The sequence below is a fragment of the Melanostigma gelatinosum genome (assembly GCF_949748355.1).
Source record: "Melanostigma gelatinosum genome assembly, chromosome: 19".
NCBI lineage: Eukaryota > Metazoa > Chordata > Actinopteri > Perciformes > Zoarcidae > Melanostigma > Melanostigma gelatinosum.
The window spans coordinates 7,346,406-7,361,852 of NC_136652.1; the positions used below are offsets into that span (position 1 = coordinate 7,346,406).

The window sequence follows — 15,447 nt, forward strand, 5'->3', positions numbered from 1 at the left end:
GTGACGGTCCCACCTCTCGGGACATGGCACCCGTCATTAAAGATGACATCAGCGCAGGGAGGGCCTTCCACGCGAGGTAGATCCTCCAGGATGCCGGAGACCGGCTCGGTATAAATACCTGGAGCCCGGTGTCCCTGGGAAGAAGCAGCTGCCTCTCAGACAGACAGACTCCACTACTAAGGATATATCAGCGCAGTGCCGGAACAGCAGCCTTCCGACCCACCCCCCCGCTGTTTCTCTGGAGCGTAGACCTTACTGGTAAGGTGGCTGTTGGTTTTATTTTCTGATTCCAGGTTAGTGCATGGTGGATTCCCAACTGCAAGCCTGGCTTTTACTGAGTGGAGGGTCGCTGTAAGAGCGCTGATGGCGTTATAAGTGTAATGAGCCATGTGCTGTGGCTGTGTTTACACTGGGAGAGACCATAGGTGCCTGTGATGAACTTTTGTTCTGATTAGTGTTTAAAGCGGGTACCTTTCAAAGCAGCTTCTCACTTCAAGAGAGCAAAACTGATGAAAAAAAGCATGCTCTGGTCGATTTAGAAATGAAACATTCTGATATTTACTTGCAACAACCAATTTTGTTGATTAACTGGTGCAGCAACACAGGTGCCGTGCCACTCTGAGGTTATCTCGCGTGGTTATTTACCGGTAGTTGCAAATTGTCAACGAGTGCAATTGCGCAGTGATGCTTCTTCTAATAAATGGATTCTGTCTTCGCAGGTTTAGCTTCCCAAGATGGACCTGAGGGTAACAAGCCTTCTCCTCGTCCTCCTAGCTTTGGCTGAGGCGACCCCTGACAGGTACTACCGTGTGGCAAAAGCGAGCAAGTCTGCCTACCCGGTGAAGGGTAAAGGCCCGGTGAAGAGTCAAGGCCCGGTGAAGAGTCAAGGCCCGGTGAAGAGTCAAGGTGAGTCACGCATGTCATTTCTCACCAGGGCCGTCCGTGTGAAAATGTTTTGTTTTTTTACTGTAAGAATACTTATGGCAATCAAGTGTTAAGGCAATATGCTGAAACCTGCACAAATACAGAAGGCTCAAATTAAACTGGGGGATATAAGCAGGAGTAGCATGTACTTGTGTTTAGTATGACAATTAAATTCCACCCGAGACCATTGTTCATTTCAAATCACTGCAGGCTGCACAGTTAAACTGCTCACAGGCTGTATCCGCTCCATTAGCCACCCGTCTTTGATCAACAATTAAAACAAATCGAGACAAATGACCCTGTAAAATAGCACCAGGTGACACTTCAAGCTGCACTTACAGACTTCTAATTGAAACTTGTGATGCTGAAAAGCAAGGGAGCAGGCGTCCACCATGTTTAAAAGAAACCCACAAACGAAATATAGAGTTCCAGCCTACGCTTGCACATATAACTGCAGTTCACTTTTTGAAAAAATAAATAAATACAATAAAGTCACAGGTCACTGTAACCCACTGTCAAATCCAGTTATGGTTATAACTTATACCACTGATCGAAAAATCACGATAACCTGTGTGAACCCTGAAAATATGGCAGGGGAATTTCTTAATTGCAGATTCAAAAGATTGTCCTAGTCAGCACTCTCATCAGCACTACTCCTGACCTTTCTGTAAGATCGTCTCTCATGCAAACTGTGGGCTCATACACATCAGTAAATGAGGCGGCCCAATCGCCGCCCTCCTTCATTAACTGTCATCAGGGTGCACACCCAGCAGGTCCAGTGCGGCGTCTCATTGGCTTACAGCAGGAGGTTGTGGTTGAACTGGCTGAACTGCTGTGAACGTCTATAACTGCATACAACTGTGATGTGGAGTGTAGCTGTAAAAGAGCACTTGTGCTCTGGATAAATAAAAGGTTAAAGAAGGAAGCAGTTCTGCACGTGTCATAAAAAAAATAAAACAAAGCAGTGGTCATGGTGTAGCTGCCAGGATGATGCATAACACTGTCTTCAAATTCTGCTTTTGACACTTGAGGATTTATTTCTCCAGTTTGGTTTCTGAAGAGGTTCTGATGTGGTTTGACTGCATGGCTCAGCATTGAAATAGAACAGAAAGTCGACAATAAGAGCATCAAATCAGACAAATCTTCAACGCAGATGTTGTTACCACGTTGCGGGCACGCCCTAACAAACTGCTTTGTGGTATTAAATTCGCACCGCGTAATTAGAAAGAAAAAAAAAAACACGACAGACTGCAGAGAAACGCAGTTCAAACAGTGAATCCAACAAACAAACCACAGCAAGTTTACAGCAGAGCCTCCTACTAAAGGGGGATGTTTATTGAAGGCAGCGCAATTAAGAATGGATATAGTTTGAGCATAGTAGTGCTTTGCTGTGTTAAGCTACTGTGGCCAGTATCATCACCTCCTGTTTGTGGTGTTTCTGGCTGCCAAAAAAGTCCACTTCTGGCACAAATGTCCTCTGTGGAGTTTCAGGCACCTCCTTATGTGGCTTGAAAATTACAGCCTTGTCGCGGCATTTTGTACTCGAAACATTTCAAAAGAGAGATCAACACTATTGGCTTTGATTCTTTGACATGTCGTACATTTTAGCAATAGCACATCCAGAATTATTATAAAATGAATGCAGTGTGATAGAAATTATTCTCAGAGATTCCTTTTTGAGATTTCCTTCAAAAATAAATAAATAAAATAAATAAATAAAATAAATAAAACTTAAGAGAGAAACCAAATGGGCTAAGGCACCAGGAGTTTCCTGGAGGCTGGCCGGGCAACTTTGTTGCAAGCTATTCCTGATCTCTCTGTCCCCTCATTGCGTGTCATTTCTCTCCACCGTCAAACATCAAAATAAAACAATAAAAAAATAAACAGAAGGAAAAAAACAATGTCTCTACAGCCACATGTTGGTTTTATAGGGTGGGGTTATTCTTTTGTTGACTTTTGTGATAAATATAGATTAGGGAGAAAAATCCAGTAAAATAACAAACTCTCGTTATACACCAATTTGGCCTTGCCCATAAACTCTACACTATGTGGCAGGAAATGCATCGAGGTGATGTTGACAACTTGCAGACCACTAACTATACATTCAAGGCCATGAGCAGTGCAGAAAATTAAGGGGTGGAGTATATTGTGGGTAAATTAAACAAAAAATCACAGGAGCTGGTGTGTTGGCTCTCATGCCAACAGACGTAAGTAAGCTTTGTGAGAACATCACCTCAGACCAGTGGTGCTGTGAAGACTATCCTGGGAAAAAGGAGGGCTGTCCCCACAACCCGCCCTACAATCATAGGGAGTAGTGTTTTATACCAGGTTGCGGTCATATGGAGAAGAATCTTACGTAATGCATTGAAAAGGCCCAAGATAGCCATTTCTTGATCATAACATACACCCCATTTCAGTTTTTATTTTCCTTGGGAAATTGTTGTGTGCTTGTATGTGTATTTTATTTTATATTTTCACCTACAACATGGGGAATACTGGATCGTACCATTTTAAGTAACAGTTCACTAAATCCATTTATAAACATCAAACTTAACCAAATTGATCAAAGAGAAATACATGAGACGCTACGACTTGTGTTGTATATAAAATCGGAGTAATTACATCACGTGTCTGTATTTATGTATTCCCTAGCCGTTACAGGCCACCCAGGTCCTCCAGGTGAGGAAGGACCAATGGGGCCATCTGGACCTCCTGGAAAGAGTGGTATGGGACATACTGGACAACAAGGCCCTGCAGGTCCTCCCGGACCCCCTGGCTACTCTCAAGCTGGTAAACCCGGTTCCCCAGGTGGCCATGGAAAACCAGGTAACTCTGGCATCCCTGGTCATAAAGGCGAACCTGGCGCAACTGGACCAATGGGTGCCAGAGGTGCACCTGGTCCGTATGGATCACCTGGACCTGCTGGAATTTCTTCAGGTGGAAAACCTGGACCATCTGGCTTCCCTGGGTCAGTGGGACAAAGAGGTGAGTCTGGTTTGAAGGGACATCCTGGTATTCCTGGTCTTCCTGGGACCAAAGGAGAAAGAGGCATTGGAGTTGCTGGGGTTCAAGGACATCAAGGCGCAGTTGGACCAATGGGCCCATCTGGAATGCCTGGCAAATCTGGAGTTGGTATGCCTGGTGCCACTGGCTATCCCGGAGAACCTGGCAAGGGTGGTGTGTCAGGAAGAGATGGCGCTCCTGGGTCAATGGGTATGACAGGACCAAAGGGTCACACTGGGGCTCCAGGTATAGGAGCATCAGGGAAACCAGGCCAGAATGGTAGCCCAGGTATGCCTGGACCTATGGGTTCTAAAGGTCCACATGGTCCAGCTGGTCAGCCAGGCTCCCCTGGCATGCCAGGTGTTGGCAAATCAGGCGAAACTGGAATACCTGGTAGTAGAGGAGGCCCCGGTACTCCAGGAACCACTGGTCAGAAAGGCGAGCCAGGCCCATCTGGTTATACTGGTCAGACAGGTGCTCCTGGTCCTAATGGCCCAGCTGGTCCACAGGGTGCAAGAGGATTCCAGGGTGAGGGAGGCCCACAAGGACCCAAAGGCGACACTGGTATGGTAGGTGGTCCAGGCCCAAGGGGAACCAAGGGTGAACAGGGAGCTCAAGGTTTCACTGGAAAACCAGGTTCCCCAGGAGCAGTGAGTGCTCCAGGAGCTCCAGGGCATAATGGTCCTCAAGGTCAAAAGGGTGTACAAGGCCATGCTGGTCCCTCAGGAATCCCAGGTGCAAATGGTGCCCCAGGACTCAAAGGACACACAGGCCACTCAGGAGGACCAGGAAAAAGTGGTGAGAACGGAAGGCCAGGATCTCTGGGACCAGTTGGGCCCCCCGGGCCTTCAGGCCCCTCTGGACTTAAGGGCCATCCAGGTCTTCCAGGCTCACCTGGCCCAGCTGGCATGACAGCTAAGGGAATTTCTGGTCCTGAGGGTCCACCTGGAACTCCTGGTGCCAGAGGTCAAGATGGTCACCCAGGGCCTGCCGGTCCTCCTGGTCCTCCTGGCCAACCAGGAGAGATGGTCTACCACGATGAGAAGAGCATGCCAATCAAGTCCCACGATGTTATGATGTCTCATGAGATGGTGAAGGCCCCCATGTCTGCCTTCAGTGCTGTGCTGACCAGAGCCTACCCACCAGCTGCAACCCCTATTCAGTTCAACCATGTTCTGTACAATGGGGAGCACCATTATGATGATCACAGTGGTGTGTTTACCTGCCAAATCCCAGGCCTCTACTATTTCAGCTATCACGTGCACGTCAATGGTGCCAATGCACTGGTGGCCCTCTACAAAAACGAGGAGCCAGTTATGTTCACCTATGATGAGTACAACAAAGGCTTCCTGGATCAGATGTCAGGCAGTACTGTTCTTATGTTGGATGGCGGTGACAGAGTCTATGTCCAGGTCCCCGATGAGGAGAGTAATGGCATATTTGCAGCAGATAATGTTCACTGCGCATTCTCTGGGTTCTTGATTGCCTCAACGTGATTTCACAAATTCAAATAAACCTCAAAACCATACGAAACATTGAACTACTACTAAATTCAAAATTTATATTGTAGATTGAAACAATATATGGTTGTAAGTTTAACAAGTTTAACTGCCATTCAAATCTTTACAATAATAAGTAAACATTTTTAAATATATGGTCCAAATTCCCCACTTCACCGTGTGTCTTTGTAGTTCTTAGAAACATGAAACAATATTGGAAGAAATCTTAAGTGGTGCTTTAAAACTGCCTGTAACATTTACAGCACGTCTTTTATTTGTGTTTGATTTTATTAATGTATGTTGTTTAAGAATTGTTCTGTAATATACAAACACAAAACACACTAAACTGTTATCTCTAATACTCATGCATTATATGTTATTTGAGATCAGTACATTCTCACAAGCACTGTGATCAGCAAAACACAGATTGAGAAATTAAAACTGCATTTTTTTTTTCAAAACAGCTATGTCCCATTGGATGTGTTAAGTTATGTACCACTTACTGACCAAAACACAGAATAAAACTTCTAGTTTGAAAAAGAAAAATATCCCGTGTGTTGTGTGTTGTTCTTATTCACAGTATGGATCCTTGACAAGAAGACATAGAAATAAGCAATACACTGTGCTGCTTTGAAGTAAAAGGTGTACCTTTGAATGCAGATGTGTTGTAATTGTGATCGATGGCAGCAACCATGTCTTTCCAAAAGTCGGAATTCACCTCATTTCCTCGCTGTTTTGCAAAAACACAAAAGTTACAATTGAATACATTTGTCCAATTCCACTATTAATTTGAAAACAAACCACATAAAATATTACCTTGCGTAACATGTCCACAACTCTTCCACAGAGGAGAGCCCCAGGTAGATCAAAGTAGTTGTCATAGAAATAGTATTTTGCTGCAAAGACCAAAACAAAAGTCAATGAAATCTAGCAACAGCTGATGTGAAGAAATCCCAAACAGACAGACACTTCAGCCTACTTAAGAGCTGACAGCATACAGCTGTTAGGTAATAAAGACCGACACAAACACCATACCAGATCTTGTGAAGGAGGTATTGAGGCTGTTGAAGTGCTTCCACTCCCTCTTTGGACCATAATGTTTGATGATGTCTTCTGTGCTGAGGTCATTGGATCCATGTGTAGCTCTAATCAACCAAGAGATAAAATGTTTCTATTATCCCACTTTAAAGATCAGTAAAAGCAACGACGACGAGGACAAAGGAGGCAGATCTGATACGCTTCATGCACCAAAGAGCGTACCGCAAGACAGTTCCATCCTCAGCCAGCTTCACGAGGTTTCCATCCTCCAGATCCACCACCAGTCCTTTAAAACTGGACACAAAACGATGCGTGTTAGAAATACAGTATATAAAGACAGCAATCTAGATCATCACTGACACATTTTGACTCAAAGTACTTGCAACAATTCTAGCGACCCTGAATTATCCAATTTTGATTATTTTTTTTGTAAATACTAGCTACAGCTCTTTGCCTTTAAAATCCTGCTTTGTTTGAACTTCTCACAACTCCTTTCCCTCACAAAGACCATAACCTGTGGTCCGAGAAGGGTCACGAGATGGCATTGCTTCATTGCAAAGGGTCACGAGCCAAAAAGGTTGGGAACCGATGGACCATAAAGTAGGTCCTGAATGTGTTCAGCCTAGCTTAGCACAAGAGTATGACTGAAGTAAGCACACCGGAACATCGACACTTAACGACAAGCAGAATATTACTAGAAATACACAGACAAGACAAGGCGTGTGTGACTTGAATAGATGCCAATTAATGTAATTGTTAATATACACATAATCATTGATTTATGATAATAATCACGAGCGCTATGCCGATAAATCAGTCAGGCTGATATATGGGCCAATATTAGCTCATTGCATATATATCAATATTGATGTATATGTTGCCCAATAAGTAACAAGAAATTGCGGTAAAGAACTGCCAAAGTCTGTTTTAGGAACAGTGACTCTATTACATATGACAAGAGTCATATGTAAAATAGTTTGTTTATGTTATGTGCTTATGTTAACAAAAATGCACAATCTGCTAATATATCATTATCAACTCCCGAATATCTAGATCAGTACTGGCCTCACAAATCCAGTATTTGTCAGATTGAGTCTTTAAGTTACTGTGAGGAACTTTTAACTGGTTATAAAACAGTCTCAATACAATACTGATGCCTCTTTATGACGTCATTCTTAATGATTGTCATTGGTACCATCGGGTTGGAAAATAAAAAAAGACGAAATCACGCAGGGTCACCAAACAACTGTTCAGACTGGTCAGACTCTACGAGGCCTCCGGCAGCAACCAGCCCACAACGGACTGCCCCAGATCCGGCTTTGCTGCCGCCTTAGACCTGAAGTCAGAGCTCCGCTGGGAGCCGACACCACGGGGGAACCAGAACACAGTCTGTGCGGGGGCAGACTGTCAGACCCTGCTGCAATACAATCAGACATTTTCTAAAGGGACTAACCAACACCTTTGTCCACAGGGACCGCCCAAAATCAACACAAAATCCAAGTTCCTCGTAGTAGCTTTAAAATGCTGTATGCTTTGTTTTATGTGTGCTTACAATACCTAATCTGCTTTACTTGGATTTGGGTAGAGTAGAAACTACGAGAGGCCATACGTATTAGCTGAATGCAGTCTTATCACTCCTAAAACATGAACAGGCAGGTCACTATGCTACATGTAAAGAAGGATGAACTGCTACTGTTGCCGACTCACCAGAAATCCCAGGTAGCAGGGGTTAGGTTCAGCAGGTCCTTGTCATAGCCTTTATGCTCCACCAGATACCTGGCAAAGCTCTCATAGATCAGCTGCAAAAAACAAAGAGGAAATCACACCATCACTGGTAAGAACGAGCAGCACATTCACATTGCGAATGACAACAATGGAATGTAACTATCTGCCACTGATTGTCAAGAATAAACGGGGTTTTCCTCCAATTAAACACAACACGGAGTGATTTATCTGGTTTAAGACGTGACGGTCGGTGAAAACTTTCCTTTCAGCTCACTAATAATGTCTTGACACTCAGTAGTTTTTGTTTATAAATTTTTTTTTTGTTGTACAAGATGTAAACGCACAACCTGGAAACCCTAACGATGAGCTAAAAAGCTCCACAGGGCCGAGAGTAACTACTCAGTAGGCTGTTAATTAGCTGTGTGCTTATCAAGGGGCACCTTTGACATCAATAAGTAATTTAATCCAATAACAAAATGAATGATAATAAAATGTATGGCAGAATTATTGCAGTTTAATCAAGTTATTTAAGTTGTTCATAGGTAATTAATTACTGGAAAGTTGGCGTAGTAATATTCATGATGCAATATGCATTGGTCTATAATACACACTGGATTTAAAGAGAAATATTTTGCATGGCTGTGTCTGTTTCGGGACAGGTTTTTTAAATGAAATCAGCCATTTAGAAAAGATATAAATCCTATCAGTGGTAGTCAATTGAGGACTTCTTTATTGGGCAACCCCTTTAGCTATGTTATCCTGGGCCACTGCACTAACAGGGGGGTGACATACATGTGACATGCATGGGACAAGAGAGAGCGAGAGCATAAATGAACTGCAGGCCTGATGGACCAGGCCATAACGATGGGCTAGGAACTCAACAGTCGTTTAGGTTTTGTTGTCACTCGGAATCCAGCTGCGAGTCTTGCGGTGATTTGACTGCAGCTTCTAACAGCAGCGTGCATGCAATGTGATGAAGATGCTGTTGCCAACGTGCACCGATGAGGATTTAAAAACATGTATGATGATCACCACCGCCGACGTTCAACCTGTGAGTCACGCAGAGCGACTGCAGCATCAGGAGCGTTGAATCACCTCATCCGTCTCCATTAAACCACAAATAAAACCACACCGAAAGGGCTTCTTTTTTTCAACACAATGCATTCGTGCAGGGGGAAACCGAATTGGCAAGTGACTGTTGAGCGTATTGACGGCTGCGTGCTATTTTTAATACAGATGTGTTGCGGACCGAAGCGTCACGGCCACCGTATGATTATGTATCGGCGCTAGCTGCACGCGCTACACACATACACACACACTCACCCTGGAGGTCTCCTTCAGATGGTAGCGGCAGAGCGTGTGGTCCAGGTCGAAGCCGATAACGTCACTGTCCGACAGGCTGAAGTATTCGCTCATGGTAGCAGACGTTGGGGGAACCGCAGGAGAAGCGCTCCGGGAGCCGAACGATACCGCACACACATCAACTTGTGCACAGCACGACCACAGCACCACAACACCACTAACGTGTCCAACGTGTCACTAGCTGACTGCGGCTATGTACACGCGCTGCTCAGCCGTCGCTTGCGGTACCGCGAAAAACGAAATGAAACCGAAGCCGTCTTCTGAAAACGCGAATCGATTACCGATGAACGGTTAACGCCAATAAGTTACCCATATGAAAAACAGAAGTTCAACTCCTGTGCGCCAGAAGATGGCGGTAGAGAGGCGAGTGCGAGAGTGTGCAGCACTTCCGGGTGTGGAGCGAACCCGTAACGCACGGTGTATGTGCGCAAAATGTATTTTAAAAGCGCATGAAATTACGCACGGCTGGAAAAAAGGAACTGCTCCGAGGCCCCGGGGGAAATACAAGTGGCTAGGCTCCCATGAATGTACAAGAGCCATAGTAACATTCAGACACACATTTAACATTTGACAAATATTATTATTGTGACGGCATTTGAACTGGTGGCCCTGCAATGCAAAATATATCAATCTTATAGAAACAAATGTACCACAAATAAAAATAGTACAAATAAAAAATCATAAAATGAGCAATGATGAAATTAAACTCAACTAAAGATGTGCAATGCACATTTTCGAGACTGCAGCCTATTTTTCCTGATCCTGAAGTCAGGACTTTTTCACATATCGAATCATTGACTGTATCTGTGACAAAGATTGAGAGTGTGGACGAAAACCCTGAAAGGCCAAATCTACACCATATTCCCAAGCATTGCTTCCGTCTGTCTTTGGTAAAGAGACTTTAGTAAAGAAACAGACTTTAAGACATTATTTTCTCTCAAATCAATGTGATTTTGTGTTTTGTATCTTACAATGGTTTTGAATATAAATGGGGATTGTCACAGCAATAAAAACTAGAAAACGCATTTCCTGCTGAAAATGCATTGGAATGCTGAAAACTGAAATTAATGGCAAAAACATTGCTGAAAATAGATATCCAATTCAAAAACAAATTGCAAAAACCTTTATAATTCAAATAGTTTAAAGATTACAAATATGAAAAGTCATATCACACCTCTCCTGAAAGAGCTGAACATTTTGATATTTGAACAGTTTCTGTGGCTTAAAAAAATTCATCAGTGGTGATATTTGTAGTAGTATAAGTTGTAGTAGAAGTATTATAAGTAGAAGTATTAGTAGCATTAGAATAAGTACTAGTAGTAGTAGTAGTGATATTTGTAGTAGTAGTAGAAGTTGTAGTTGTCGTAGAAGTATTATTAGTCGTGGAAGTATTAGTAATTAGAAGTAGTAGAAGACGTAGTATCAGTCATAGTCATAGTAACAGCTGTAGTATTGGTCATAGTATTTAATATCACAGTAGTAGTAGTAGTAGTAGTAATAGTAATGGCAGTAGAAGATGTAGCAGTAGTAGTAGTACTAGTAGCAGTCGTACTAATAGCTGTAGTATTACTACTTTTAGGAGCATGAATAGCAGTAGTAGCAGTTGTCGTATAAGTAATAGTAGTAGTGGTAGTAATAGCAGTAGTGGTAGTAATAATATTGATGGTAGCAGTAGTAGCAGCAGTAGTAATAGTAGCAACAGCAAAAGTTATAGTAGAAGTAGTAGTAGCAGTAGTAGTAATACTATATTAGCAGCAGCAGTAGTAGTTGTCGCAGTATTAGTAAGAGCATTAATTATTTAAAAAAAAAAGCCTAATTTTGAGCTTAATGTTTACATACAGTTAATCCATGGGGCTTTTATTTTGAAAGGGTGGGGCTGGGTGGGGGAGGGAGGGGGAGAGGAGACATAATCATAATGTTTTGACACACATAAACAGAGGTTATTAAATGGCAGGCTTCATCACAAGCAGTTCAGTTAGAATTCACTCTCTGGGGCTTTTATTTTGAAATGGGGTGTGGGGTGTGGGGGAGAAGGGGAGAGGAGACAGAATCATAATGTTAGATAAACACAAACCGGTTATTAAATGACAGGCTCATCACAAGCATTTCAGTTAGAATTCATTCTGTGGGGCTTTTATTTTGAAATGGCGTGTGTGTGTGTAGGAGGGTGGAAAGACCTCTAAAGATCCCTAAGACCTGAATGACTGTATGAGAGAGAGACACACAGAGAGGCTCAATCGCGAACACCTGTGTGCCTGAAGCCATTTGAAAATATTCTCCATAGAGATCCCATTGAAAATAAAAAGCTTAATAATTCAAAAAGTTTAAAGGTTAGAAATATGAAAAGTCATAGCAGACCTCTGGTGAAAGAGCTGAACATTTTAATAGTTGAACGGTTTCTGTAGCTTAAAATATGAAGGAGAAGAAGAGGTGGGACGGAAGAAATAGAAGAAGTTGAACAAAGATTCGAAGAACAATAGTTGGAATGTTGAAACGTTGTTTTAAAAAGCTAAATAAATGATTAGCATGACGTCATCCAGCTAGCCAAACCTGTCTGGTGTACAGCTAGTACAGAAGCTTCGCATGTACTGCTTCCCTTTCCCACGAGTCTGCTGTCTGATTGTGAGGTCAGGCTGATCTGATATCAGCTCTTTGGCTGCAGAATCTCCGCCAAAGTTCTCCTCTCAAACGGGTCTTGGAGGAGGAGTGCTCGCGCTGGCGCTCGCGCGTAGAGACTTCTCCTGACGAGAACGCGCAGCGAGGGGGGCCTGATCGTTCTGGCCCCAAGCTGAATCTATTTGTGGGCGCTGATTGGCTAAATTGTATGTCACTCATTTATATCTTGAATCAGCAATTGGCTAAACTGCTTCATAGACCGGCCTCTTTTGGGCCAAAACGATCAGGCCCCCCAAGCTGCGCGTTCTCAGAGTGTCGTGCACACAGACAGAGAGCACGAGCAGAGAGCACACAGGCGGAGAGGACGAGCAGGAAAAGCATATATTTTGCGCAGATATCATACTTTACACACATTACTGGGTACATTCCATAGTTCAAAAACACAAATATTGACAATTTGTCTAATTTATGATTATTATAATTATTTTTTTCCTTTTTTGTGTGGCTCATGGTGGGGCCATGCCCCATGGCCCTCTATTGACCAGCCGCCACTGCTCGAGCGACTGTTAATACAGCCCAATTGGTGTGCGAATTCGAGCAGGCTGTTAACATTAGGCAATATTGTGCACTGGGAGTCTTAACTTTTATTTCTCTTCAGGTCGAAACATTTACTCCAATGCGCTGGGCTTCTTGAGGGTGTGTCATGGGCCATACTGGTAGCCAGAATCTGCCAAGTTTACCCAAACGCTACAGCGTCCACCCTGGTCATCAAATTTTTTAAAGTTTACAACATGTGGTGAGTTCTCCAGTTTCTAAATATGAAAACAAAACATTGAATTGGGTTGACTAAAAGTCACTTGGCACTGAGATCCACTGTAGGGTCACCTTACGAGACCATGAATGGATCTAGTGAATGCAGACTGCCTATTTGTCAAACTATATGCAGTTTGTGAGCACACCCTTGGATGTGCAGTCAGTTTAATATTAACTGGAACAACTTAAAATGCACGTTAGAGCAAATATTTAGATGTTTTTACTTCCCTCCAGTCTGAAAATGTCTTGTCTTTTTGTCTTTTTGTTTCAGGGTGTGGCCAGTCCCGATGGAGTTGAAGAGTCCGGAGAACTGCTGCTTCAACCTTCCTGTTTGGGATAAGGGTAAGGCCCCGGCAGGATTTATGCTGTAATTATAGAACCATGTCAGTCAAAACGTTATTGAATTTGCTCAAAAGCACATGAGTAAGAAAAGTGTTCTTCTGCATTTCCAGATTAAGCCAAGTGACCGCAGCCACTTGATGCCCATCATCACCCCAGTGTACCCGCAGCAGAACACGGCCTTCAACGTGTCTCGCTCCACCTTTGCCGTCATGATGGAGGAGATCCAACGCGGTATGTGATCGCTCAGACGACATCCATCAAATCCTCTCAGTGCACCGACAACATCTCAGACCTCTCCTCTTTGCTCTCATGCTTATAATACCGATTGAACTTAAAGACTATGACAATTCTGTGCACAAAAAGATGTGATTTAGTTTGACTCCGACTTTACCAAGTTTCCCTTCGTCATTCACAGGCTACGCCATCACTGAGGATGTACAGAAGAAGAAAGCTGACTGGTCCAAACTGTTTGAAACGCTAGACTTTTTACAGAAGTACCAGTATGTATTAAGCTGCCCAAAGATGAAAATGTGGATTGTCCTACACAGAATACACTCAGATATGTGGCGCTTTATAAAATACGTTTGTAATTGATATTTTTTAACATATATGCATATATTTTGAGCCACCTCAATGTCTTAAAGAGCTGTATATCTGATGTTTTTATGTTTATTTTCTAAATGAAGATATGTATGTAAAAAAAAGATAACCCTGTGAAAATTCTCCTGCACTCCCGCACCCTGTTTTGTATCCTCAAAAACCAAATGATTGAGTTCACACATTGCAGTATTTATGTTCTGTACCCCATGTCTTACTGACCTGAATCCATTAGTTCTTGTATATAATGCGGGAATTGGTATTTAAATTACTTTTTGTACATCACACAATGTAACTGATATGCTTTTGTTGTTGTAACTTAACTTTTAAATGCCTGTTGTGTAATGAATGTACAAAACGGATGTTTGCAATTTGCTTTTATTGTTGTCGCTGTTCTTACTTCTTCTTACTTGGTATTAGTTGTCGAATGCCAGTTTCTTAATGAGGGTGCCGGCGGACTTTAGTTGTGTTCTGTTATAAACTGAAAATGTTGACAGAGTTTTGTTCCAGTAGACGTTTGTCTCTGTGTGGATTTATGGATTTTAATTTGACCTTTAAACCCTCAGTAAGCCGTACTGGACTTAAACTTAAGAGTTGAATGCTGATTGTTTTCCCGATGCACAGACCAGGTTTGGCTGTTTGCTGTTATTAATTCAGAATATGGACTGAAACTTGTTCAGTGGATTTAAGAAGCTGTTACTCTCTTCTGTCTGACTTCAATTTGTTGTTGCAGGAGTTTCTGTTATTTGTATTGCATTATTGTATCCTCCTGTTTTAATAAATCAGCTGTGTGTTCTGATCTCTCTTTTCATTTTTACTTTCAACTCTTTATAATCCTTTGTATTCCACGATTCTTCAGCGGTAGGAAGGTCAGAACAGACCATAATTCTACTTCATACAGTCCATAATTTGGCTGATGATGTAGAAACCATGAGTAAGAAGTTGTGTTGTTTAAATTTCTACATGAAATGCACGAAGCAGATTCAGTACAGGAGCCACGTACCTTTAAGAGAGTCTGGAGAGGTTTTATCTTTTAATATGATGAAGATCTTTATCTAGACATTGTGCTGCAGCTTGATCTGCTTTAAACATTGATCACAGATTCCACTATTGGTAAAACAGGAAATAAGATGAATGTATTAAGATGTGTAAAAAGGCTCAATGCTGTGACGTCTGTTGCTATCGTTCCGTCTCTTTTGTTTCTAGGCATTTGGTCCTGTTGCATGCTTCTTCAGCCACAGAGAAGCAGCATCTCGAATGGTGAGTACGCGGAGCAAAGAAAATGAGAAGCCAAGTTCAAGGAGAACTTTGAGCGACGTTGGGATTTTTGTCTGCAATCTCAACGGTTTTAATATTCTATTTCCACCTGCTGCAGTGCTTTCTGAAAATGATGTTTTGTTCACTCTTGTCAGGGTTGGCCTGGTTGAGTCTAACATCCGACTCCTGGTAGGAAATCTGGAAAGAAGCATCCATGTCAACCTGGCTCACATTAACCTCCAGTCCTTCTCTGGACCCAGCAAGCTCAATG

General features: G+C 42.7%; 2 protein-coding genes across 3 annotated transcripts in view; one reads left to right on the plus strand and one right to left on the minus strand.

Moving 5' to 3' along the window:
• The window catches only part of nt5dc1 (5'-nucleotidase domain containing 1), a 48,626-nt gene extending 38,867 nt beyond the window's left edge, over window positions 1-9,759 (minus strand). Inside the window, exons 1-6 of the mRNA XM_079291530.1 lie at window positions 9,513-9,759; window positions 8,172-8,263; window positions 6,687-6,758; window positions 6,462-6,571; window positions 6,243-6,322; window positions 6,075-6,156 (exon numbers count right to left, since the gene is read on the minus strand). Of these exons, the coding sequence (XP_079147656.1) occupies window positions 6,075-6,156; window positions 6,243-6,322; window positions 6,462-6,571; window positions 6,687-6,758; window positions 8,172-8,263; window positions 9,513-9,605 (529 nt within the window). The 5' untranslated portion in view covers window positions 9,606-9,759. The remainder of the gene's footprint in view (window positions 1-6,074; window positions 6,157-6,242; window positions 6,323-6,461; window positions 6,572-6,686; window positions 6,759-8,171; window positions 8,264-9,512) is intronic.
• On the plus strand, window positions 133-5,974 carry col10a1b (collagen, type X, alpha 1b). 2 transcript variants are annotated; one of them, XM_079290624.1, is made up of 3 exons: window positions 133-258; window positions 720-906; window positions 3,577-5,974. In XM_079290624.1, the coding sequence occupies exons 2-3, from the start codon at window positions 735-737 to the stop codon at window positions 5,421-5,423; spliced, it is 2,019 nt and encodes a 672-aa protein (XP_079146750.1). In that variant the 5' UTR covers window positions 133-258; window positions 720-734; the 3' UTR covers window positions 5,424-5,974. The 2 variants fall into 2 exon arrangements, with proteins under 2 accessions (XP_079146750.1, XP_079146751.1); XM_079290625.1 differs by having other exon boundaries at window positions 720-888.
• Window positions 9,760-15,447: the final 5,688 nt, after the last annotated feature.

Excerpts from the sequence above, each read along its gene's own strand:
- col10a1b (XM_079290624.1), top strand. The coding sequence starts at position 735 with ATGGACCTGAGGGTAACAAGCCTTCTCCTCGTCCTCCTAGCTTTGGCT. Across the intron at positions 907-3,576 it reads AGGCCCGGTGAAGAGTCAAG|CCGTTACAGGCCACCCAGGT; the intron begins GTGAGTCACGCA and ends TGTATTCCCTAG.